At 40.5% G+C, this 27545-nt stretch overlaps 1 protein-coding gene across 5 annotated transcripts in view; it reads right to left on the bottom strand.

Annotated features, from left to right (window-relative positions):
• LOC127386921 (BEN domain-containing protein 5) overlaps positions 1 to 27545 on the bottom strand; it is a 911971-nt gene that overhangs the window by 365034 nt on the left and 519392 nt on the right. For 2 of the 5 annotated variants that reach the window (XM_051624632.1, XM_051624631.1), the window contains exon 1: positions 8943 to 9413. The exons of 2 other annotated variants lie outside the window; for them this stretch is intronic. In XM_051624632.1, coding sequence (XP_051480592.1) covers positions 8943 to 9159 — 217 coding nt within the window. In that variant the 5' untranslated portion in view covers positions 9160 to 9413. Of the gene's footprint in view, positions 1 to 8942; positions 9414 to 27545 lie in introns of those variants that run through there. One more of the 5 variants, XM_051624633.1, reaches the window with a different exon arrangement.

Consider the following 27545-nt stretch of genomic DNA (forward strand, 5'->3'; position numbering starts at 1 on the left):
AGAGGATCAGCAGAAGAGAGTTCAGATAATTTAATGATCCTGCAGGCTCAGAAGATATTCAGGAAGAAAACTAATCTCATAAAAACACCTCTGAGTAGTACACTGAGGTGCAGACCAAAGAAGAAACTCAGAATGACAGTAAAAACCAACAAAGGATAACAGACAGCACTAGCAAAAGCTATTTGAAGAGGACAGGTGCTATCGAACTTGGTGGAGCTAAAAGGAGGTGGTGTGTGCAAAGTGAGGTCAATCAGGTGCTGGCACAATCAATTCAGCATCTGGACAGTGTATTTTACTATACTGTTTTGCAATTTTTGCAGACTATGGGAGAGCTTTTTCAGAAAGGCAGAAAAAAAGAGATTACAGAAAAACATAGGACCCAGGGAAAACACTACATGATGTATATTTAATTGGACAGAAAGGTAAAGGTAGGTGTAAGCAACAGAGCAAATAAAGCAGAATACACAGCAAGACTTTGAGCTGGGAATGACAAAACATATTTTTCCTCCTCCCCACTCTAAAATCAATAAAAATATGTGGAGCCACCCTAAGCACAAGCTGAAAAAGGTTTCTGCATAAGGATATCTGAAAGGGAAGCTAACAACATATTTAAATGAGAACAGTTCAGAACAAAAAGGTAGAGCTGAGAGTTGCCATCACCTGGGCTAGTATCACCCCTAAAAAATTCAGAACTAAATAGTCCTGCAACACATCCCCAGAAGGAGAAGATGACAATAACACAAAAACAAGTGACTAGAAGAATGAATTCAGAGCAAAAAGAAGACTGAGCAAAGGTGTCAAGGAAGAACAATGTATCAAGCAGCACTGTGACAGGCAGGGTCAATAAGCATGTGAAGGTGACGGAATGCTCTTGAGGAAGTGGCCAAAAAGGCTGTTAAACCTTGTGAAGTGCATTTCAATTAAGTGGAAAGAATAGGAACTAGACTGAAAATAATTCTTAACCACATTGGGAAAAGGCAAGATAAAAAGGTCTTAAACTACCCCTTGGCAGGTTGGGAGATGATGGATAAGAAGGATGATGTGCCAGAAGCCTAAATCAAGACTGGTCACTGATGATGGAGAGCAAGCCATGTATATTCAGTACAAAGGAAGAGAAAGATTAAAGAGCAGAGGACAGATGATACGAACAACTTCAATCTCTAACTTCTGTCTGAAATCCTGTATCAAGACTGACTCTCCCTCATTAATGTTCCATACAATAATACAAGGAAATTCATAGAGGATGGACCTCCTGCTGCTCTCACAAAAAAAACCAAAACAACAACCCACCATGCCAGCTACTAAGGGAACAAATGTTGAGGTCTGAATGCACATTTTTTCCTCTAGTGGAACAACAGATATAGTCAGTTTAACACTGCTAGGAGTGAGAGCTATCAATGTGGATCCCCCTTTGAAGTAAAATTTCTAAAACTTATGAAGACATTCAAATATTTGGTAACATTCCCCTTTTCCAAGTGCTTATTTATCAGCAGATGTTTCAGATTTACTGAGCATCAGCCCAGATGCAATTCAGACTTGTGCTGCAAATTAAAAGTGAAATACACCTTCTTTTTTATTTTTCATTATAATTATGAAATCTATTTCTTAATTCAAAAGTTAATACAAAGTCTCTTCAGGAATAATCAACCAAAATCAACATGGCTCAAAATGAAACTCTGCTAGAAATACTTATTATTCTTTTATTCTTTGTCAGCACAAGACTCCCATTTAACTTTTAGTAGTGTTAGAAGAGTGTTTGTCTGCAGCAGAAACTGATGGCCCTGGGAGATCAAGTAAAGACAAGACATTATGCTGAGAAACAGGAAACCATGCTCTTTACAAGGCTGAGGACAGTTTTAATCCTGGATCCAACATTTACTTAAATACTGACCTTGAATAACTCAACCTTTCCATCTTACTGCCCCTATCTACCGCACTGAAGTGTTGTGCAGGTGTGTTAATACTCCTACTATACTCTGAACATGTTGAACAAAAAGGATTACAGCTATTATGAAGCAACTCTCTTAATCCTTTCCGAAACAAATACAGTACAATACTACCATTTAATTAAAGAAATCCTGAAAACAAGCAGGACATTAAAATGCTCTTCTTTAAAACTTTCCTCTCTACCTACATATGAAACTCAACTTTGAGACTCAGGTTTCAAAAGGTTAAACATGAGAAATATTTTACATAAAACTGTTTATAATAAAAGCCATTTCTTTCTTTTCCAGTTCAAAGTTCATTTAAAGAGATCATCAGTCTCAACAACAGGTACAATTTCTCAGTGTGGCTGCCCTATCCATATTATACTATATAATTATAATAAGACCAAACCCTGATTATGATTTCTTGACCAGAAAAGCCACAAACCCATGGAGATATTGCCTATCAGATACTCAGCAGACAAAGCAGCAGCCTATAGGGTACACTCCAGGAAGCCTCAACTATCCTTGCACAGGGAATGAGCCTCCTATGGAAATAGCTGGTAGATTTATGTGGGTTTTAGTTTACATACAAAAATCCCACTGTGGTTTAGCCTCTACTGTTTTTAAAGGGTTTAATAAAAAACAACAACAACAACAAATAATTGACTGACTAGCACTTAGGCGATCCATGGGGAAAAAAATGTTTTACCATTACATTATGAAAACCAAAACATTAAACTACATTTTTCTCCCTTTTCATTCCCCTGGAAATTTTAGCATATTTTAATTAGTAAGTGTTAGTTACCATAGCTACCATAACTATACTATCTTTGAAGTTAATTTTATTAAAATCCTAAAATTCATACTTTCACTGTATCATAGTTAAGCTTATACAATATTTACAAGCCCAACTGGTGTTACGTGGTGGAATGTATGAACTAAGGCCAAAAGAAATAAAAACAGTGTAGGTCACCTGTAAGTCTTTATGTCGTAAAAGTATATTTCAATTATTCCTGATTATTAGGGTAAAGCAAAAAGCAAATGTGAATGCGGAACAAGCAGGTTGGTTGAGAAGGGTTAAAGACCAAAAAAAAATAATAAATATAATTATTCCCAGAATAAGGACAATGATACAGGAAAAGACAAAACTAGATACAAGGGTAAAAATCTTCTGACACAGACAAATCCCAGCTTTTTAATTCCTTTTTACTGGCACTTTAACCTGCTGATGACATATAACCATCCCCACTATCCTAAGGGCTATTCTAAGCCACTACTTACCAGCTACATTTTTAAAAGCTCCAAGATTTTTTTGCTGCTGTGATTTAAGCTTTATTTGGATGTGTCATATTAAGACTTCAATGCTGAACAAAAAGGATTAACAACAACAACAAACCCTAACCAACAACGACCAAAATTGTGCCTGTGTATAATAAGCCCTTCATATCTCAGACATGCTCCTACAGTAGAATTTCGAAGGGGAAAAAGAAAACCACATCACACCTCATTCTAAAAGAAAGAAAAATTAGAAATATAGATCAAACACAAAGTGAATGTGAAATTTAGCTTGAAACATTCTTTATGAATACTGCTACATTTGTATCTTTAAGAATGCAACAGAGCTACTCTGTTATACAAAATGATTTGATGAACCTCTGCATGCAGCCAGATCTTTGGTAGAAAAAGTCGCATGCCCGTTAAGCACCTGACAAAGTAGGCCGTGCATCTCAAGTATCACAGTAGAAATTTGCACACACACAAAATAATTTAAAAAATAAAATAAAATTGTATTTTGAACAAGGTCATGTCACCACTGCAGAACCTGCTGGGCTCACTTTCTGTCACTGACCGCAGAGGGCCATGGCATGGCAGGAGGTGATGCCCAGGGAAAGCAGAGGGACAGGACAGCTGGGAGGGGCTGGGCTTGCTGCTCAAGGACAATGAGACACAAGCTTATCCACAGCTACTCCAGAACTGTCCCAGGAAAAATCAAATTCAGGAGAGTGTTCAAGGAACAACTACCACTACTGGAAAGTTTCCTACAGTTTCCTCCTAGCACTTCTTTACTCAGAACAACACCTGGCATCACCCAAGAAGCAGTTGCAGGCCTTCTGATTTGTGTCCTGGTGCCATTTCTCGCCAGGTTTGTGACATACCACAGGTGTTGCATATAATGACAGGGGAGCTTTCTAGGAACAAAGAATTAGGAAATACTATCCCTACCACAAGAGTCTACAGCGTGCCCTGGGAAGGGAGACATGACACATAGTCTGTGTGAGCAGGGGGTGGAGCATGGCTAGACCATGGCCACAGCCACCACCGGCTCTACATGCTCCAACTCCCCAGGCCGGCTGGGGAGTGCAAGGAGGAAAAAGAGACACAAAACAACACAGGATTAGAGAAATAACAAGAAAAGCTTTAAGTTCATGTTGCACATTAACACCGCTCCCTGACCTAAATTTTATATTTTCTTGATATAATCCAAGACCTCTTCCTGTACATTTCCACCTCTTCCAGCACTTGACCAAGGGCCTTTCCTCTGTCAGCTACCCAGAGTGAGGAAGCCTGCTGGATAGTGTGTATCCACCCTCAACCTCCCTGAAACCTCAGCCCTAGAATAATTTGATTTAAAATTATTCTGGGAACAGAGATTTTACATCTTTCTGAAACACACAGCAAATTACCTCACCACAAGCTGCACAGGCTTTTAAAGATTAAAAAAAAAATAATAATAATAATTCCCAACCTATTTTAGTAAGAAGTGGAGCATAACATTTTATAAAGGGGCAAGAAGGAATACGGATGCACACAGGCATTAACGTGTCTACTGTGACAGTGAGGGAATTGCTGTGAGAATCTGAGGGAGATAAGTTAGTTACATTTGTGTTGCTGGGAAATGTTGAGGGCAGCAGCTACAGAGAATAATTATTTACTGTAGCCAGGAAAGAATGCCTCCAATTAGAAGATAGTCACTGATAACTTGTTACCAAATGTAGCCCAAAGTAGTGAACTTTCAAAAGTCCCTGAGCCTCAGTTTATTCCACCTAATACTCATCACTTTGTAAAACAAGAAAAGGCTCCAATGGGGTCATCTGGGGATCATCTAGAAGATGCATGTGCTACCAGACAAAATTCTTAGTGACTATATTGGACAAGTGTGAAAAAGTTACAAGTGACACGCATACTTCCAGAAGAGGAACCAAAAAAAAGCTTTTAAGCACTTTGAGGAGGACAGAACAGAATAAAAAAGGAAGGGTGTGGATGACTGGAAAGACAGTCAAACTCTTCCTGAAAAGCCATCTAGTATTTTTGTATTCTCAACAAGACAGACCAATTAACATGCCACCTCAAAAAGGTGCTATATAGTGAAACACTAGTCTGTTGAGCTCTTTCTTCCATTCAAGAGGTAAATAAAATCATTCATTTATTACTACATAACATCATTTGCTCGTTAACCAGATGTTGAATAGGACAAAGCATTAATTTTATTATGCTTTACCTTAGTCAGGGGTTAACCTGGCTGGTTTGAGCCTTGGTCCCTGGCTAACTTCTGAAAAAGTTGAAGGTTCCCAGACCAACACATACCACCACTATCAACATTTCCCAACCATATGCACAGAGACAGAAGAAAAGTGTACTGCTGCTTAGAGTTCATCAATCAGTCTGTTGTAATACTACTAGATACTATTCCTTTCTGAAGTATTCAAAAGAAGACAGCATTTATCATTTATCTCCTCAACATACCAAGTCTAACATAATTACTTGATGCTCTGAGCATGTCCCCCCCCCCTTTTTTTTTTCCTTTTTACATTTGTGACACCTTTATAGCAGCGCTCTCTCCTCTGCAGCAACAATAATATTCCTCATAAGTGTCCAGGCTTCCAACCATCCAACCTCGCCACAAAACATCAAAGAATTGCTCCTAGACTCTCTCAAATAAGGATAACTGTTTCATCAACTCTTTATACAACCAATGTTCCAATAAAACTTTGCATTATGGGCACAAATGTGTATTTATCCCTGTGTGAACTCCTACTTTACAGGGGTAAAACTCTGAAAAGTTTGTTTTATTTTTTCTTTAAACAAAATAGGAAAGAAAAACTCTTTCCAAAAGAAAAAAAAAAAAAAGTGATGCCAATATGGCTCTTGTATTTGTGCTCTTCCTCTACTCCTTCCATTTTTTAGGTCACGAGAAAGTAAAATCAAGTGGATTTGTTTCTCAGATTAACTCCCTATAGACAGTGTCTGATCATGAAAATACATACGAATAGGTACAACTTTGCTTAGTTGTGCAGCCTTGTCACATCAGAGTAAGAAAATGAAGTGTCATTTAAACTGTAAAAGAATACCATGCAGGCTCAAAAAAAAACATTACTTTGCCTCCCTTTTTTTTGGTTTGTTTCATTTAATATCTGTACCATGACCTTAAAGTCACTGATATACTAATTTGTGCAGGCAAGGGGTCCTTCCAAAAATTAAAAAAATATACTATGTGCATTTTACACATAAAAGCAATTTATTGCATGGTACTTACATTACTACTAAGATAGGCTGGAATCGTTCAGAATGAGAAGTTCTATACTAGTACATGAAACATTACTTGCAAAATTATTTTTTCAACTAAATAAGTAGTTTGCTTAACATCAGCTTTGTAATGTTTGCCATAAAAAGTTGCCCTAATCTGTAGTTGGTCACTACAAACCAAAAACTATGCTCAGATGTCTTTACTCAACATCAACTTCTCACCCCAACATTATAACCACAATAAAAACAAACACCAATACTGAAACCTGAAACTGACTAGTGAGAGAAAGTGACAACTTTAAAAGTAAGTAAAGCTATGTTTTATACAAAGGATTCATTCAGTTATGATATTTTACATGGGGAAGGGTGGAAAGAAGAACAGAGGGATTCATTTGGTGTTCAGGTAAGAAGTTTTCCAAGCATGCAAATTACAGATCTAGTCAGATATACTGAGATGTAACAGATGTAACAAAGATAGCTGTGTTTCTTTGTGCCTCTGGCTCAGAAGGATAATTTCCTGTAGAAAGGAAAATCTCTGGGGAGCAATTAGTGAAAATCACTAATACAGGTAACAAGCCTTGTTCTCTGGAGGAAAAAGCATACATGGGTTTGTTCTGGTTCAAGAGAGGTGAAACAAAGAGAAACTGTACAGAAGAACACTTCTCTTAGGTCCATACAGACTCTGCCTGGGACAAGGGAATTGACAAAATAGGTGCACTTTCTGCTAGAAAAGAAAGGCTTCAGGTGTGAGCAGAATGGATGTTACTAAGTATTTCTCTGAAAGACTTAAACTAGGTTGAGATGAACCCAAGGAACAGAAAGGGCACTGTGGTTCCAGTTCCCCAGTGAGAAAGAGGAAGGTGAAGTCCAGTTGGGATGCCTTCGGGAAGAGGCCAAGCAAGCCCTGAATGGTGACACTGCTGTCTCCTGTGGATGTGATGGGCAACTTGAAAGGAATTCTTAATTCTCCTCTGCTACAGACAGGACAGGTAAAACATAGGCTGGCATAAGATAACAAAATCTTAGCAGGAGAAACCACTTCTCTGGTAGACTATTTTATTAGTTCTCCTGAAGTCCTGGAGTTCCACATCATCAGAAATCGGAAAAGCTTTACAGGAAAAGAACACACATGCTTCCTATTTCTTGTTCTTTTTAGGCATCTGTTTATGGCCACCACTGGAAAAATGACAGAAGTCATTGTCTGAGTCAGGGAGCAAGTGGACCACCACCAGGTTGAACTGGTTTAGAAACTAACATTTCAAAAAATAAAAGTAAAAATACTAGTTTTATGTGACTTTCACACCAAGTTAGTCTGTTCAGAGATCAAAACTCTGTGTTGTTACTTTCTCAGAACTCAATACTAGACAGCAAGCTTCTTAAGCCCATTCTGTATTTGAGGAAAGAAACATAATCAGTATTTCTCCCCAAATGGAAAGGTCAGGATCAGAACCCAATGTTCTCTTTACTACCCAGACTGACATTCCAAACATCCATTGCCATCTTCCAACAGCCTATGAGAGGCAAGTCCACGATAGCTGGGAACTTGCTACAAACATCATCAAACTTCTTTCTATGTCAACTCTGGCTATGGCAGCATGTTCTTAAAGTAGAGAAAGTATTCAAGGAAACATGCTGCCAAACAGTCCTGATTTAGGGAGACACAGAGCTGAAGCACTATCTCACAAGGTCTGAGCTCATTTAAATGGCCAACACATGAGTCTGTTTCTTCATATACACTTTAACTGGTCCTCTTAGGGAGAGACACATTCACAACTTAAACATGAAACAAACCAAACGCAGCAAGCCCTGCTTAACAAGCCTGGTATCTAAAGGTCTGGTTCCGCTACTGCCTTCCAATTTGTGAAGTCATTTAAACTAACAAAGTGGATACAAACCAGCACCCCTCTAATCTGGCAATACGCTGCCAAACTGCAAAGGTATATAAATTATTCCAAGCACTATAAATATACTGTGTATGAAAACCTTAACTTTTTTTTTACTTTTCTTTTTTTTTTTAAAGTTTCTGGCTTCAACTCCGCTGCAGTGTAAGGATGGGTCCTGCCAGGGGCTCCGGGAGATTTTGGGAGCCGCTCAGGAGGATCCCGGCGCCTGAGAGCTCAGGCAGAGCAACCGCTGCCCGCTTGGAAGCAGCCGCCCCGTGGGACCCCCCACACCGCCCCCAGCCCACCTTGCCCGGGCCCGGGGCCGCTCAGGCCCCGCCGGGCTTGGGGGTGGGGGGGGTTGGGAAAACACCCCCACTTCCCCTCCCCATCCCATCCCACCCCTCCGGGATCCCCGTCCTCTGCCTCACCGCGCCCCCCGCCCGCCATGTGCCGCCCGGGCTCTGAGCATGTGTCGGTGCGATGCCGCCCCCTCCCCTCCCCCCCTCTTCTCCCCCCCCCCTCAGCGGGGAGGGGGCGGCATTTGGGGCTTCCCCCGGCCCGGCCCCCGCCACCCCTTCCCCCGCGGCCCGGCCCGGCCCGCCCTCACCTGCCAGCGCCAGGATCTGGGCCTTGTGGAGCAGCAGGCGGTCGCCCCACTCGCCGGGGCTCTCGTCGTCCTCCTCCGCCTCCTCGGGGTTGCGGTACACCGTGTAGACCTTCTGGTTGTCGAAGTCGAGCTGAGACGTGGGGCTGAAGTCCTGGACGCAGGAGACGGGCAAGGCGTAGCAGACGTTGTCCTCCAGGAACCGCACAAAGGCGTACATGGTGCGGCGGCGGGCGGGGCGGCCGCGCCGGTCCGCGCCCCGCTCTGTTATTGTTCCTCAAAATCCGCCTCTGCGCTCGGCTGAGCTCGCCTGGCCGCGCCGCCAGCCGGGCGGCCGCCGAGCTCCGGGCAGACACGAGCAATCCAACTCGGAGCGACGCGAGCCGGGATGCCGCGCTGCCCGGGGCGGGCGGGGGCCGCTCCTCCCGCGGCCCCGGCCCCGGCCCCGGCCCCGGCCCCCGCCCGGCTCTCCCGCCCGGCTCTCCCGCCCGGCTCTCCCGCCCGGAGCCCTTGTGCAAACGCCCCTCCCGCCGGGCTCTGCGCGGCCGCCAGGCAGGCCCGGGCCTGACCCGGCTCCGCAGGAGCGGCCTCACACCTCCGCCGGGGAGGGTGCTGGCGCGGGCGGGCGCTGCCGAGCGTGCGGCTTTCGAGGGTCCGGGCGGGCCGGGCAGCGGTGGGACCGGCCCGGCACCTGTGCCGGAGGGGCCGCTCCCGCCCCTCGGCCTGGGCGTCTCTGGGCCTGCCGGGCGGACACGGGCCTGGCAGAGGCGCTTGCCCGCCAGGCTCCGCTGGTCGTGTCCGTCTCCAGTAAAGACCTAGGAAGCTCCTTTTTCCAAGCTAAAAACTTCACACCGTTTCCCGGTTCTGGGGGGCTGCTCGTAGGCCGCGGCCGGGCCAGCGAGTGCAGAGAGAAGGGGCAGGAGTGACCCAAGAGGGGCTGATGGCCGTGTGAGGAGACGGGGTCCTTCACGGCCCAGCAGCACGACCGAGAGCCCCACGCTCACCTGCCAAGTATCACCAGAGCCTGAACACCCATTTGTTACCCAAAGGGCTGCAAGGTAACGCGGAACCGCCTGCGCTCAGTGGTACCGTTCAGAAGTGATTGCTGAAGGAACCCAAAGCATCTCTGCCCTCCCCCAGAACAGCAGAGGGAGTCAAGAAATTCTGTCCAAGTGTGTAAGAAGACCAAGGGTTAAAGACTCTTCCATTTGTAGCAGAAGTGCCCAGGCTGTGGGACACATGTACCTACTGAGTGTGGATGCTTTGAGCTTCCTCTATGAAAACATACCATGTGGCAGCAGCATTGGTTGTGGTTCACTGCAAACTCTTACCTGGGATTCTAGTGCTGAGGTGTGTTTTAGGCAGTCAGAATCGGGAGCAGAACAATAATAGCTGGAGAACTATTCAAAGGCAAAGGAAAATAAATTGCAGAACGAGTAATAAACAGCAAGAGAGGGGCATTGCTCGTTTTCTGTTTGATAAAACCAACACGAAATGAAACCAAAATACGTTATCTTTTCTGGTTTGCACATCCCTAAGCATTTGCAGTCCTATCTGCACCCGTCCCATTGAGTTTAACCACACTGAACTTGTTTTCCTCGTTAACTTTTATAGTCTTAGTATGTGGGAGCAAACCACAACCTGGAAAACCTGAAGGAAAGTTTTGACTGAGCACCAGTACGGGTTGCCTAGAGAGCTTGTGCAGTTTTCACCCCTGAGATAACTCAAAATCCACCTGGACATTGTCCTGGGCAACCTGCTCCCAGTGACCCTGCCTGAGCAGGACAAGATGACCTCCCAAGGTCCCTTCCAACCTCAGCCACTCTATGAGAAACTTGTAGTTACGCCCAGCAGAAGTCTGTCTGTCTGTTTCCTCAGCAACACTTGAATAAGGAATGCATACAGGTACAGTTAAGCTGATCTATGTATTTCAGTAACAAAGCTGTAAACTTCCCATACAATAATGGCAGCCTTGTTATTTTAGCAATTAGAGAGTTTTCCAAATACTTCAGTTTCAGGTTGGGGCTTTAAATGGCAGTATTTTATGTTAACAATAAAGTATTGCCAGACTGGTATGTAATTACAGGCAAATATAAGTCTGCCACAAAGTATGGATGGCAAACGTATCCTAGTAGTTATGCTGCAAGGGAAATGAAATTCCAGGAATGACTGTGTTACTGTGATCAAAAAATCACAGCTGCTTTAGCTCTCCTAACTCCTCTACCTCTTGTTACAATGGAGGTAGAAGGAGCTGAGGAAAGGCAATAGGACAGACTGATTACTGGAATGACCCTGTGAACACTGCTAAAATTAATTGAAGGACAATTTTGTCCCACTGAGTTGGGTGGCTAGGGAGGGATTCAGTACCCTGACTTAGCAGGATTGTATTTCCACTGCAATGAATTCTATTAGCAACATCTAAGACTGCTGTCGAGCGAAAGGAACACAGAAAACTGGGGAAACTGGAAATAATAGGAGAAATGAAGAGTAACCTAAGGCCTCAATAGCTAGTTTGACTTGGAAAAGGAAAGATCACTTCAGGCACCAGGGAGGCCTGGGTCGTTTGCAGCAATGAAAGAAAATGGAAAGACTTCATGTGAAGGCAACAACAAGCTTCAGTGGGGTTTTTTAGTTTAGGTTTGTTGGGTTTGGGGGGATTTTTTTTTTTAAACACTCTAAACTACTGTTTGCAACATTTTCTATTTAAAGGTTCAAATACACAGAAGGCTGTAAAGATGTTTGTAACAGCAGCAGAAAGCAAAGGTCTCAAGTCCTTTAAGAAAGGCTGTTTCACAGTTCTTCATTATAGGACATTTTTGGGAACAGAATAAGGTTTGGGATGATAAATGTATGTTTCTGCTTGGTCCCTAGCACACACATCAGGCCAGAAGGCATTAAAATACTAAAGAATTAATAACAATCCCTTGCATTTCTGCTTACAGGGATCAGTGTGAATTTTTGGCTTTAAAATAGATAAATAATCTGCACTGGTTAGTTGTGAATCTGAGGAAAAGACCCATTTAAGCACAGAATGAAACACAAGTATTGCCACTCCTTTCTTTTGGACCTTTCCCATTTCTACTAATGCTCAGCCAGCTGTTTTAACACTGAGGTTAGCTTGAGGTTTTAAGATGTAAAGCTATTTTAAAGGTGTAGATTTTAAAAACTCATTGTTAGGGGAATTACTGGATTCTCACCAGATTTAAATCTTCTAGCAAGTCCAGCCTTTTAGAAACAACACAAACCTGCTGAGAAGTAATGAGTCATACTTTGAAAATACAAATGAAGCCTGAGCTTAAAAAGTAAAAGTGTCACTCCAAGAGTCAGGAAACCACAAAGCACTGTCCCAGCCCTTGTGGGACTCCTGAGTGGCTGTTTCCTGGAACACTACCTATATTTTGCTGATGTTATTTTTCTTGAAAAGTAAAAGTCTTAAAGCAAAAGCTGATGCCTGCTGTTTTGATGTGCGCTCTGTGTTTTCACTTGAAGATGTAAAATTAAAACCTAATAGTACCAATAATATTAAAGCAGGTGCTAAATCTCTTTCACAGCAAAACACTAACATTAGGCTCATCAGTCACGTTGCTTCCACGTTTAATACCAAAGCCTCAAGGGACACCATATTGCTTTTATATCTACTGATGAAGAAATTCCCATTTTGTGCTGCCATTCAAGGAGGAGTTTCACTATCATCTGACTACTCAGCAATAACTGTACACCAGACTGCTGCTGGGTATTCCTACACATTCAATATGGGATTTAGAAAACTTTTTTTTGGTGTGCATTTATTTATCCTCCAATATCCAACAATAACTCAGTTGCTTTCGAGTCTAAATACACCCTGAAGGAAAGATATATTCACAATTTTTGTAGGTAACACTGTATTTTAACAATGGCATTTCGAGTCAGAAAGCTTGAATAAGTCAAATAACACTGCATAAGAACTGAACTGTTCAAAGGTTTATGTATGTACACACATACAATCTACTCACCATCTGGTTAATTTTTACCAAGAATATGATCAATAGCAGGGTCAGAAGATACCTCCATTCCACAGCATCTCTTTTTTTATCTTCCACTAAAGTGCAAGATAAAGTCATTTTGAGGCATAATTGAACCTTCCTCTGAGCAAAGTCATATACAGGTTCTAGGTGTTTTGACACAGAGAGAGTGACTGGATGGAAGAATCTGCTACTAGACAAACAGAGCAGGGCAGGCATTCCAGAGGGTTCTTCCCCTTTAGGTTTTTAATTTTTAACTCTCAAGACACACTTGGCACCTTCTGCTTTCAGCGTCACAATGATTGTATATAAAACTCAAACAAAACAAAACATCCCAGTTCTTGTGTGAACCTAGAAGATGGATGAGAAAACATTTGTGTCCACATAAAATTTCTGAAGGAAAGAAAATAGTACGGGAACCTAGATTACACAGATAAATTCTTAAGGTTTATTCTTTTGAAATCTATGGCCTTTAACCATCCTCAGAAGAGTGAGGACATCCTTGCAAAGCTATTTAGTCCCAATTCCTGAGAGTAATCTAACCTTTCTTGGGGCCGAGAGTAATACTCAGTCATCTTTTACATTAAACTCTCATGTCCTAACAGAATATTCTTTCAAAGAAATGAAACCACATTATGGGTCCATTCGCATAGGAGACACTTATTTCCCAGCTGGTATATTCTGTAGCATGAAAAAGTAATGATTAAGCCAAAATGACTACTGGAGAAAGCACTTTCCTCACTGTTAATGACTGGCTGGAGAAACCAAGGACCAAAGAAAATGCCAGACAGTCATTAACTGCTGAAAATTCCTGACCTAAGGGTCATTATTACTATTATAAAACTGGAGAAATGAAAAAGTAATTATTTTCTTTGGGTTTTTATAATGTATTGAAAAGATAAAATTCCCGTGTCTGTTGCTCTGGATACTGGTCTGCAAGATACTTATCTTTCCCATTCTGGCAGGCTATGCAATAGATAGATCTGGGACTGGCAACCCTTCAAGAATGTGTGCCAGACTGTATTTTCCTTTTCCAAATTACAGGTTAAATGTGCCCACAGAAAGTCAACAGGAATTGGGAGATACTGCCAGTCAGCGTGTTCTTGCCTCAGTGCAAGGCAGGAATTCTCCCCACTCTCACCCAGTCCTTTACTCAGCAGGAGCCAGAAGGTGGATTGTCTGGAAGCTGCAAATGACTCTCAAATTGTCATGGCTTTCAGCTTCCACCCTGCTGTGTACCATTTAAACTCTTGCTAAATACCATCTTCTGAATGCAGGCCATATGCTGGTTTCCGTGCTGTAAACTTCCTGCCTGAGGAAGGTAGGAAAGACATTTCCTTTGAGCTGACTCCTGTGTAGACTCACCTTGAAAACACTTCTTTTTGGTACCACTGCCACTGTCTTCAAGAACTGCTCCAAAGACAATAATGCTGTTGCAGCCCAGATGATCTTTATTGCTACTACCATCCTCTGATGGCTCCAGCCTGTATATTTTCATGCTATCTGGAAATCCGATATGTGATTTTCACTTTCTTTCTCTGAACTAGATTTTTCCCTGGCTTTTGACAGACAGTTTACTAATATGACTCTAAAAGCAGCTCTATATATATAGGTTTTGCACCACTGCAAGAATTAGGTTCCTTTCAACTTAGATGACAGAGCAACTTTCATTTGGCAAGGACTAACCTTTGGGCTTCAGTGTAAACATCACTACTAGCCACTGTGATTATGTTATTCTTTAGACAGAGCTTCTGCATAAGACAGTATTAATGACCCTTTTTCATAATATTTCCATTTTGGTTTTCTTTTCTCACATCTGGACAGCACGGTTCTGTCCTGAACTGGCATTTATATCTCACACTGACAGGCAGAAGGATCCTGCAGCCCTTGCTTGAGAATTCACATGGGATATGCACAGAAGAAACAGAGATCAAGTACTACTGAGTGCTTTTTTTCCCAGAATGGTACTTCCACATACTCACACTTCCACTTTCCTTCAGAAGTCTGATTGTAGTGGGAGACTGGATAGCCTCTAGAGATTGTTCTTGCTGTTTTGGAAGGTTCTTGACAATCAGCAGCAGCAGGAATGGGATTGCGTAAGTGAGGGCAGAGTCAAAACTGCTTAAAGATACATGCTTTCATGCCCCAGTGTTTTTTAATTCATTGTCTTGTCATACACTTTCTAATCCCTTTCAGGGCTGGCTATATTTCAGTATAAAGTGAGTTTTTAGAAAATATTCCCAGGAATTAGTGCTCACATCTCACCGATTCAGAAGAGAGTTTTCTACATCTAACAAAAGTCACAGAGATGGGCCAGCAGCGTTGCTGAAGAACGTCAAGTAACGTGAGCATGTAAAATCCATTTGTAGAAGGTGAACAAGAGATAACAGAGCAGGAATAATCCTCAGAATACTTCAGAAAAGTGTGTTTCTCAGCTGTGTCTTGTTAATAATCTAATAATCACATTTAAATTAGAAGAACACAGTGCTTCACAGCTGGCAAACTGAATGGTGAAACTGCTGGAAACTGAAAGTGCAAGTGCTCACTATATAAAAACCTCCACTATACTCTGTGAGCCTCTCCACTCTTACTGAAACCAGACACCTTCAGCATTTATGAGTTATAAATGAAGGTGGACCTAGCCTGCACTGGTAGGTGGGTGAGTTTAAAACAAAACAAAACAAATACACAACCAAACAACAAACAAGTGCTAACTGGAAGGAGTTGCTGCCACCCAAGTCCCAAAAATCCATACCATGGGATACCTGTCACACACCACACCAGGAATTTTTACAGTTCTTCAAGGAAAAATAACACCCAGCATACACAATTGACATTTGTTGTTTCCCCACTTACAAAGAAGGTGTTCTCTTAAAATAGAAAATGGCATAGGAAGCTGATAACCCAAGAAGTGTTTGAAACCTCAAGGGGCTTCATGCTTTGCTTGTATTTTCCATGAAATCCTGAGCAACATCTATTGTGCAATAATATTAATGTCCAGGGGAATCAGGATCTTTTATAAAGTGTGATCAGAAAGGAGGACCCTTCATAGGCTGTCACAGTATTCTTCATAACAAAGAAAGTTGTTTCATAAAGAAATATCTTGTGTTTAAATACCCTAGGGAAAATACAGATTTGGGTTTGTTTTAAACAAAGATAGGAATTTTCGAGTTTGAGGTTCCCTTTAAGTACTCTTTTATCATGAATATGTTTAAGGATGCTCTATCGAGTTCATGCATCAAATGTCATCCAGATGTTCATATATTTCTATGCAAATACAGCTGCAAAAGCTAGTAACTGAAATCTGCATTTTTTCACATTTCCAGCATATTATACAACATCTCATTCTTTCCTTTTTTATAACTCACATTAGCCTCTCGTATCAATAAAGCAAAGCTCAGGTTATATTGCATCCTGCTTCAGATTCTCTGCAAACATCAAAGCTGGACATTTGAGTAATGTATATATTTTTATTCAGTCCAGTACACCTATATTCTCCTGGAAGGAATAAGGATTCTGCAAGATGACTGCGGAGAAACACACCATTCAGAATATGAATTGAAATATTCTCACACACTTTTCAGTGAGGATGGTGTGATATTAAGATTAGATCCTGCATATAATCAAATTTTGATGCTTTTACACACAGTCTGGTATTTCTTTTCCTCTATAAGGTTTGTATGCAAAAACACAGCAATCCAGTATTTTGAACATACATCATCTACAGATGCTACACAGTTCAAAGTGATGAAAAAATAATGTCAATGAAAACTAGAAACTATCTGAGGCACTGCACCATACAGACTTTGCTGTATTCATCATAACTAGTTTTACTGTTCTCAGGACAGAAAATATTGCAAAACCAGTCTTTCCAGAACAGGTAGAGTAAGCAGGGCTTTTGTCCATCCCTAAATTCAACCTTGGTGTATAGACTAACTCTTTTGGAGCTGTAAATATTTCCATAATCCTTCAAATTCCCTGATACTATACACACAGAATTTCTTCCAAATGGCCTATATTTTCCAATTTGACTCTCTTCTTCTTTACCATTACATATAAGAGGTAATAAAATAGAAAAGAGAAGATAGGTGGGAAGACAACAAGGATTATACTACAAGTAAAAGATGGCAGTTACTGAGAATGTATCACAGTATTTAGTGAACATAAACATAAAACATACCTAAAGTTTTTATCTGAGAGAGAAAATACCACAGACAAGCAGCACAGTGCAGTAGCTCAAGATGCTGTTTAAATAGTTCGCTGGTTGGAAAGTAAGCTAATAATGGTTTAGATAATTTTTCACTTATGAAAACTGATGAATTGACACATTTATTAACAAGTAAGGACAGTTCAGTAGACACCATTACCTGCCTTGCCTCTGACCTGGAGGGACTATCTCTACAATGAAAGGCACAGTCAAGCTGCAAAGGCAAAAGAGTCTTTAATCCTGTAGTGTGATTACCAACAAGGACACCAATTATAATTTAACGAAAAGGGGAGAGAGCAATTTCATTATACTGAGGCTTCTATATATACTTTAGGGATCAGCTACTTCCTGCAGAAGCTTTTCACATCATGTGCAACAGAAATATTTTGATTTTCTGAGGGTTTTCCAAAACTCCCGGGAATCACTCCTGACCACTACCTCAGTACTCAAAAATAAATAAATAAACAAATTCCTCCATTAGTCAAAAAGAACAAGGACAGTAACCATTCCTGCTCACACTTCACATTGTGAAATGGACTCAAAGAAAACTGGAGCTAGAAAGGACTTCAGTGGACCTCAAATACCTATATGCAGCTTTACAGTCCAAGAAATCCCACAGAGTTATTGCTTATACTGCAGGGCTATCTCAGAACAAGATCTCAAATACCATCTGTACTCAGTGTGGAAGCTGCCAAAACCCCATTCACAGAAACTGTGGAGCCCAGAGCCCTGTATCTCCCATCTTCTGCTGGAGCAAAGACTGAAAGAGGGAACCTCCATCTTCTCACTTTAACAGCCTGAAATTCTCACCTGAAGAGAAGTATATGCAAACCTCCTTTTAAAATACAAACTGAGAGAGATCTCTTTCAAAATCAACCAGCAAGACCAGGAGGACACCCCAGTGATGTCTCCCATCTTTTTATCAATAAACTCCCCTCCTGAGCCCTTGCTTAGCAAGTGTGATGCCTGGCTTTGGTTCTCCCACCTGGCTGAAGGGGTTAGGATCCCCACTCTGCACCTCCAGTTGTGAAAAATCCTTTTTCTCATTTAGAAATACATACTTTCCCCAAGCCAAAGCCCACAGGGAAAGAATGCATGTGTTTTCCCAAACTCAGGCTCCATGCTTTACACTCCAGTTGACTTCTTACTGATGACTTGTAAAGGTAAAAGCCCAGCAGGGGATCAGGCTAAGGCAAGGTAACATATTTCTTCCACTGTGAGCAAAATACTAGGAATTAACTCATGTTTACCCATTGTAAGAGCACATACATGGGCAGTTACTGTAAATCAGCTGTTATGCAGGAAACTTGTTATTCCTCAGTAATTTATTTAGGAATATGTATTCCAGAGGGAAAAGTGTTGCTGAAGTGGGAAGAAAGAAATGTAGGTAACAATTAGACTTATTCTCAGATGCCTCAAATAGCTCCAAGGTCTGACACAATATCCTCAGTGAAAGAACTTGCTGCTCTTACAGCACATTACATGTTTTGGCTTGCTTGGGGGTTTGGGTTTTTTTTACACCTTCAGATTTGAAGACAATTGGAAGTGGAAAAAAATGGTGTCTACATATGAATGCTCCATTTTATTTGATTATGTTTGGGGTTTTTTTAATTGTGGTCCTCACTGAAATAGCAAGATCAATATAAATTCCATGCTTAGGAAGGCTAGAAAGCTATTAGAATTTCCCCTGTCCTAAAAATTCCTCTATTTAATGAACATCAATGAAAGACTGTCAGTAATGAGTATTGCTGGGTGGTTTACTTACTAGGAGAGTAACATGGGTTTTGGGATGTAACTTTAATCCTTTAAGTTTAGAAGTTTCAGTCCTAGTGATACAATTTGCCAGGTTTTCTAGGCAATTAAAATATGTTTTATAGTTTAACCTTTGTATGATGTATAATACATATAGACACTCCTGCCAGGCAATTTGTCTGCCAGTCTGGAAAATGCTAATGTTATAGTCAATAAGTCAACAGTCTGCAATGTTAAGTTATGAAATCAGAAAGAAACCTAGTTCGTATTCAACCTGGTTATAATCATAAGAATTCCCAGTGTTCTATGTGGGACAGTAAATTTCAAAGACAACTGTATTCTGCCCCAATAATCATGATCTGCACAGCATGTTCAGGTATTGTTGGAGAGATTAAAAGCACAAAAACAGAGCAGAACAGCTCAGCATCAGATAATCACAAGCAATTCTATGTCAGCAACAGACAGCTGGAGACATATGCCAGCAATATTGCAAAAGTGGTAAAATGGAGATTTCGTGACAGCAAGGATGTGGGATTCATACATTAAGCTAAAACTCAACAAAAAGCACTGAAATTGTTCACAAGTAACAGGGCTTTGTCACAGAGTTCAGAAATTCTACTGCTTGGCATTAAAAAGACTTAAAGCAAAAAATAGGGAGCAGAAAGTATTTTTTTTTTCTCTCCTAATAATTTGCACGTTGAACTTCTCTCTGTTTTCAGTATAATTATCTTGGATGAAGAGATCAGGATAATTTTTCTAGATCAGCTGGAAGAGCTGTCCAGTTATGTATTGAACACGTTTTGTAAAAATTATGTGAAAAAGCAGCTTGATGGAATTTTATCTAAAAATATTTTTTAAGTTTTTTCTTTCAAAATACAGTTTAGAAGAAAATGAGTAACTTTTTTTGTTACAATTGACTTCACTTGAGTCATTCTGTTATTCCCTTCCCCTTGAGTTTCAAGTGTCCATCAACTATTACACTTCTCTGATATTTATTCCCATCTATCCTTACTTTTCCCTTTCACTTTTCTAAATTTAAACATCTACTGCTAAAAAATAAGTGTAAAAATTAAAAAAAAGGATGAAAAAAATACTTTGATTGTTGTTGTGAATCAGAAGAGAGGAAGAGTGAAAAATACTTAGAATTGTGAAGCGAAAAATAATCTGCTTTTTCTCAGAGCCTCCCTTTTAGTCACCATCAAAATATTTCTTTCCTTTGTTTTTGTTTTGTTGAGGTTTTTTTGTAGTTGACTGTATACAAATCAGATTAGAAAATTCAAGGAAATGAACATGAAAAAAACAAGTTTCCTACTTTTACCAACAGTCGTCTCTCAGAAAACCCTTTATATGTTGGGTTTCCTATAAAAATGGAAAATAAATGGAAAATATTCACAAGGCTTCTGATGAGTTCACATTCCCTGCACATGAACAACAGTTTCAAAGGGATGTTTTATAGAGGTGGTTAGGCCCGAACATTTTCTGATTTTATTGCTGAGGCTCTACCTTTGTATCTCAAGTGCTTTTGTCCTGAAATCTTTCCATGATAAGATAACTGAAGCTGTGACTCTCAGGGAGGGTAATAGTGACAAGTGACTTGTGAAGAAACTAAGGCCCTGGCCCCTGAGCTCTTTGTATTTTAGGACTAGGAGCTTGATGCAGATTGAAGAACAATGTAAGTCTTGAGGTACTGATGAAAGATTTTGAAAAAACCAATAAGAGACTCCAGCAGGGATTGGCAGATTGATTGCAACAACAAATGGGAAAAAGTTCTGAAAAGAACAAGAATGTAGTGGTGAGTAAAAGAAATTAAGAAAAAAAAAGAGGTAAAGGATACTAAGAGCTTGCAGGCTTCAGGCAACCTGCCTGCATATAGACGTGTGTCTGAGGCAACTGATCGAGCAATTTTCATAACTGACTTTTAAACTGATGATGCTACTCGGTCTAGTTCAGTAGGCTGGGCTAGCAGGGTCTACCCTAAACTTCAATTCAAACTTAAACAGCTCATTGAAGTTCATCCTTTAGGTCCATGGAAGGTCAGCAGCTCCAGAGGAGAGACTGCCTATTAATTTAGGGATAGGAAGAACAGCTCACTCCTGAACTGGTTATTGGTTCCTCAACACATAGCATAGACCAGACACCCAGTATTAGTGTGACTGAAGTGAGACATGATGAACCTTAACCTATGCGTTCTCCTTCCTCCCAGAATTACTACTTCAACTTATATGGTAGCTTTTTTTAAACAGAAAAGCACACAGACTAGTTTTGGGATGCAGTGAGCCATAAACCTACTTGAACAGAAGCACCAAGCCAGCACAGTGAGCCCTGGGACCCTCACAAGGATAATAAGATGATATTCTAGCAGCATAGGGCTCATGCAGTACCCGTCTGCTGTCACACAGGGATGGGGCTGAGACAATCCTACATCTAATGATGAAACTCCATTTTAACTTATATTTGGGGTTGCAAATGCAAAATACATTGCCATGCAAAATACGTTACAGTGGACTCCATGCTTCTCTCATCTCCAGCTGGAAGCCAGCCCATCAGATTAGCACTACTGGAGAAACACTGAAGCCACCTTGCAGCCTCACATTACCTGGGCCAGAAAGCTGACTGCTACAAAACACATGAATTGGGAGTAAAACAGAGTGTTGAATACATTAATCAAAATGATCACAGTTGCAAGATCTGCTAAGAACAAAGAAAACAAATCCAAGGAAAGTCAACACTAGAAACTATTTGCAAGGTTCTGTGAGTCAGCTAATGAAATAACTGTCAATTGTAGACATGAACCTTTTGTGCTTTCACACCATTTAAATATAAAGTAATTTGCATTCAGGAATCCAAGTCTCCCTGAAAAAAGATTAACAATAGGATTCACTTTCTTTCCACAACCTTTTTCTCCCTCCTTTCCCCGCAGGGGGGGTTTCTGATAAGGTCACCTTATTAATGCAGATCTCTGTTTTTCAGAAAGCAGCCAGGAGTTTAACTGTTTCACTGTGAAATGATCTATGAGATGAGAACAGTCCATTTTTTATCCTTGATTGATCATTTCAGCGTGTATAGCAGCAAATCCTAAGGGACACTGCTCAAATCCCTGCTTCGGAATGACCTAGAGACTCAACACTAAAACGCGTTGCACTCCACTACACAATCCTTCATCGTTTTTTCTCAACTTAGCATTTTCCACAGAACATAATAAAGTTGCCTTGCATCATTACAGTTCTCTATAGAAAAAAAAAAAAAAAATCTTATAAATAAGCAAAAAGTTTTAACAGCTGAGAGCTGGGTGCCACTACAGCCGGCAGAGGAACTGAGGCGTCAAGTGGTTCATGCCTTTTCTCAGACACAAAGGCAGGAGCAGGTCTGTGATCTCAATTCAGGTGTCACAGCTTCTCATTTCCTTCCCTGACCACAAGATACCTGTTTCCCTGCTCTTAATAGACTCTGATGGGAACTGCCTAGTGCCAAAATCAGAGGCTCTGGCTCTTATATGCTGAGCTATATTTGGAAATAAAGCTATTCTTTTTTTTTATTATTTAGTTATTTGCAGTGTATAAACTTTATCTCAACTCTATTGTCAGGTTATTCTTCTTCATTCTATGCACTTGCAGCCAACTAATCTTCATTTTGCTTTTTTTGGTGACTTTTTGCTGACATGGACAGAGTCTTTAAATAAATCATTACGAATATAAATAGCAATGGCTGGATTACAAAGGATTCTGGAAGATTTGTGATAGTAAATCAGCAGGCAGGCCAATCTACAGCTGACAACAGCTGATGTCATATTTTATAGTCTTGCTTTCTAGATTGCATAAGGGAGAATTGTTGTCCTTTGAGCTTCGTTCTCTCTGTCTTTCAATCTGTCAAACAGTTAAAAAATGTGATGCTCACACAAACTTCACAGAGAAACACCTGCTGGAATTTACAGGTAAAGGTTCTCTATGAGTATAAATCCCAAATTTTATATATATATAGACCAGGAGAGATACAAGTCTGAGGCACAAGCAGCAGTTAGAATTTGGGATATAAACAGCAGGGACATCTTTTCATTATCAAGAGTATTTCTAAACAGGTGCACAGCATATCCACAGAAAGAGCTACCACATCAAGAAACATTTGACACAACTTTCCCCCACTTTTTTTCCTATCCTTTGTTCATAAATACTGAACTCAAACAGACTGTTGTATCATGATAGTGCAATCTATAAATCCCTGTAATCGACTGATGGAGCGACATTAATTACAGAGCCTTTGTATTGGCCACACGCATCTTTACATCCCTTTGTAAAACGCTGACACATTCCCTATCTAAAAGGGGATTACAAGCATAAAGGATGATCCTGCAAATGCCTGCTATTGAATGTAGCATTTGCTATCATGAGTAAGCCCACTGAAGCTACCAGCAACTCACATGGCTTGGACGAAAAGCTCTGATTCACATATGTGACTAACAAAGATATTCAGGCCACAGTTTTCTATCTAACTATGCTTTTGCAGGCTGAGGTTTAGAAAGTTAACACCTTCAGATGTGAAAAACAGCCCAGGACAACAGGCTGGCTGTGGGATGATGAAGGTAAGAAGGGCAGGAACAGGTAGTGGTTTCCCTCAGAAATAAGCTTAAAAAATGAAAACAAAATTTGGAAAGCTGTCTCAGAAGGCATCAGGTAGTTACATGATGATGTTGATGATGCAGCTGAGATGAGAGGAGCATACAGAGTAGAAGGGATGCAGGAGATAACTGCAAAGGCAAGGTTTGGATTATTTGGGGCTTAGACAGTAGGGACAGAAAACTCAGTGCTAATACAGGAAAGAAGGGGAAGCAATAATAGGATTCAAAGCATAAGAGGTTTAGCTGTGAGCAGCAGCAGAAGTGATTCTTAGCTGCTCCATCGCCCTTTGGTAGTAGCTGTTGGTCCCAAGCCAGGATACAGAAGGTAAAAGAAAGTAACATCCACAAAAAAGTCTCTTTAAGCTCCCTGGTTACAGAAAGGATGGTTTGCTGGATTGGTTTCTGACCTGTGCACCTATTTTGGGAAGTGACTGTGTAAGTGTAAGTCATGCAATGAAGCAACTATAGAAATACCATATTGAAGAAGCGCCTGTAGTGAGCACCCTAAGATGAAACACACTTGAATCAAAAGGAATAGGCTGTTCCCTGGTACAACATGTAACTGCCCTTCACTTGTCTCATCCTAAGAGACTGGTTTTAGTCTTCAGGAGTGATGAGTGGCACATATTTTAGGTATTTTGCATCCGGTGTGCTATTTCATTAATTGATTGTTACTTAACAAAATCTCATCATTTCTGAAGACACACTATGATAAATTATTTGCACGTTATCACTGATGGATACATAAAATCCACTGCAAGCATCAATTGTCATCCAGCAATAGCATGTCCTGAATATTTATGACCTCTTATTTACATTGTGTGTATTCTTTTTCATGGACAGGTAAGAATTCTAAGATGCATTAAAAAATCATTTCCAGTGATAAATATCCACAATGTTAAAATAAATCTCTTTTCATCCCCACCCAGACCAAAGCAATTCTCTCCTCCTATACCACCAAATTAGTAGAGACCTGAGTTTAGGGAGAGTTCTTATTACAGCCTCTGAGAGTGACTCAACTTACATTCTTCCACATGAAATAAAAATTTCCCTAAAAAGTCACCAATATCATGCAATGATCTGGGGCCAGAATAAAGTGAGAAAGAGAGATTGCTCTAACAATTATTAGCTTCAGCATAGAGCATTATAGGGTCAAATTTCTGGTTGCTAGTCTGGGTGACTATTTTTACAGCCTAGTGTAACTGAGAAAGGAGCTGTTGACTATTCCAAGGTTTGTGATAAGGCTCTTGGTATGCCCACTGGGAACAGGAGCCTTCCCATCATTGCAACACCACATCGAGCTGCTTTTACTTTAGTTTTCCCAAATAAATTACTGCCTGTTGAACATTAAAGATATAGCATGCTCTGTAAATATTAGCTACATTATTCTGAAAATCTTATCATTCCCAAAGTGATTTTTTTTTTTTCTCCTTTTTTTAAAGGCTTTTTTAAAGGTTTGCTACTGAGAAATATGAGAAAGGTAGAGGGTCTAAGCACAGCAGCTTTTGGATGAAATGCCAAACAAAAGTAGGTAAAACACCATCCAGAAGTATGCAAAAACAAAGAGAGGAAAACATTTTTACATTACTGCAAAATACAGCTTGAAGTGACAAAGATGTTCCTATTAAAGGAAGAAATGTTCCAAAAAATTTAAAGGAATAAACCAAATGAAAAAGAGAGTAAATTAAATCTTCTTTTGATTCAAGATAGTTGCAACAATGCAAGTGAAAGGGTTTTCACTCTTCACTTCTTTGCAGCAACACAAACTTGCATAAATATGGAGACCATGGGTACAAATCAGGAATGGCAATAAGTCAAAATACCACCAGGCAATAAATGTGGAATGCTCACAGCAAGCTTGTATCATGAAATACAAAGCACTACTGCAGAGACAAGGGAGGTGGAATGGCTGCAAGTCTTGCAATAAAATACGTAATTTGGTTCACATTTCTATCATTGGGGTGTTAGGCTTTTTTTGTTTGTAATTTGCATGTGATATCCTGAGCTGAGCCTGGATTTCACTGAAGCAAATTATTCTTTTTAAAGGCCTTCTACTGTTGCTTATATAGGGGTCTTCTAGGCCCATAAGGGATTTGAGGATGGAGAGAAAAAATAAAAACAAAGTGATTAAAAAATGCAAGCCTCACTGGACTAAAATAAATAAGCCTATGTGTGCTATCTTCAATTATTGACAACATTTTGAGCTATTACTTTTGATATGAAGCTGACATGCCTCCATGTACTGCACTAAAGCAATTTAAAGCTAATACAGTAATTTAAGGGTTCAATTCCCTCCTTAGCATAAAACTATAGTGCTTTGATTTGTTGAAACTTGGGCAATTAGCAATGATACATTTGCTGACAGGTCTTAAGAGGCAACAATCACAAACACTGTACACATGCCACTTAATTTATTTGTCAAAGTGCATGCTTTTTTAATCTGAGTAAAAATGGATTTTGCAAACTGATTGAGATAAATTAAAGGTATAACTCATGGAAGGAAAAAAATGAGTCACTACACATTTATTTTCAGATCATTTTTCACTGGGCAGTTTGCAGGTCTAATGAGCAGAAGCTCCTGACATAGTGAGCAAACATTTCTGCTTTCACATCAGGGAGAGAGGGATTTCTTTTTCTCCTTTTTTTTTTTACTTTGGCTGTCTGAAAGCTAGGTGCCCAGTCCATGAGGTTCCTGTCAAGTCACCAGGTTAAAAAAAACCCCAAACATTTCTGGGGGGAAACTGATCCTACCTACTTAAGCAAAGAGTAAGTTGCTCTCTGGAAGGTCTCAGAAAACACAGTCTGCATGGAATTTGCAAGTCAGAAAGCAAAGATAGAAGAGCTTAAAATTTCCATTTTCGAATTTTCATCTCTGCTCATGTATTATTTTGTTTTAATCCTTGAATCTATAAACAACAAAGAAAAAAGAAAAAAAGTGATGTCAATTATATGGATATCAGGAAGTGGTCCTGGGCTGCAGTGTCCCGGTGCAAGCCTATGGGTTTAGCTAGTTTACCCAGAAGGGTTTTTGTACAATTGATGTTTTTGTTGTGATTTAAAACAAACCAGTAAAACCTGACTTTTTTGTATTTCTGATGACTCGGTTATTGTAAACTGATAAACCATGAGGTGGCTGAAGTGACACCAGTTCACCCCATTCAACTCAATTCCACATCATTACTCCAGTACTGCAGCTGGTGAGCACTGGGCAGGATCCAGCCCTGGAACCCCTCACCCAAATCACTGCTTCTTCTCTGGAGAAGATGGAGAACAGCTCTCGTACAGCAAACACCTTTCACACAGGTGCTAAAGACCTCTCAGCTCCTGAAGCAATGGTGTAACAACAGCTTAAAGCAACAGCAATATGACTTTTTTTTTTGTTGCAAGCAAGAACAGCCATTCCTGCCCCTTCCTGGAATCAGCATTTTCTGCAGCACAGACCAGGGAAGTTCAGGGAAGCAACCTGAGAGGGGGTGAAAGGATGGAACATGTTTCCTAGGATTGACTGTAATGGGAAGTGATTACCAAAACAGCAGACAACATAACTGGTCTTCCTATTATCCAGTACAAAAGCCAGCAGAGATACTAAGGCTTAACATGATACTGAAAAACATCAAAACTGTAAGTTGTGTCCAGAGCTAAGGATAAAATCTCATTTATCAAAATATTGGGCAAACACTTTAATGTTAGAATGGGCAGCAAGGAACAAGATGAAATTCTTTCTTTTAAAATGTGATGTTAACCCGGAAGTTCCTTCAGGTACTTTTACTCAGTGTTTCAAAGAGCTTGTTAACAGACTTCTCAAAGCCTGTACCATTGCAATCTACACCACTGCCCCTGCTCAAAGAAGCAAGTCCTCAAAGGCAGCATGTCTGAATAACAGAAATGAGTGGAAAGTGAAAAGAAAGTTCAAGTCTGAGCTGCGGTTTGTGCTCAGTTATTCTGGTACTTCTTTCTCGGGAACACTGCTCTCTGCCAGCATCTGCACACTCTCACTACCTTCCAGCCAGGCCAAAAAGGATAATCTATCTCAG

The sequence above is a fragment of the Apus apus genome, chromosome 7, assembly GCF_020740795.1.
Source record: "Apus apus isolate bApuApu2 chromosome 7, bApuApu2.pri.cur, whole genome shotgun sequence".
In the NCBI taxonomy this organism is placed as follows: domain Eukaryota; kingdom Metazoa; phylum Chordata; class Aves; order Apodiformes; family Apodidae; genus Apus; species Apus apus.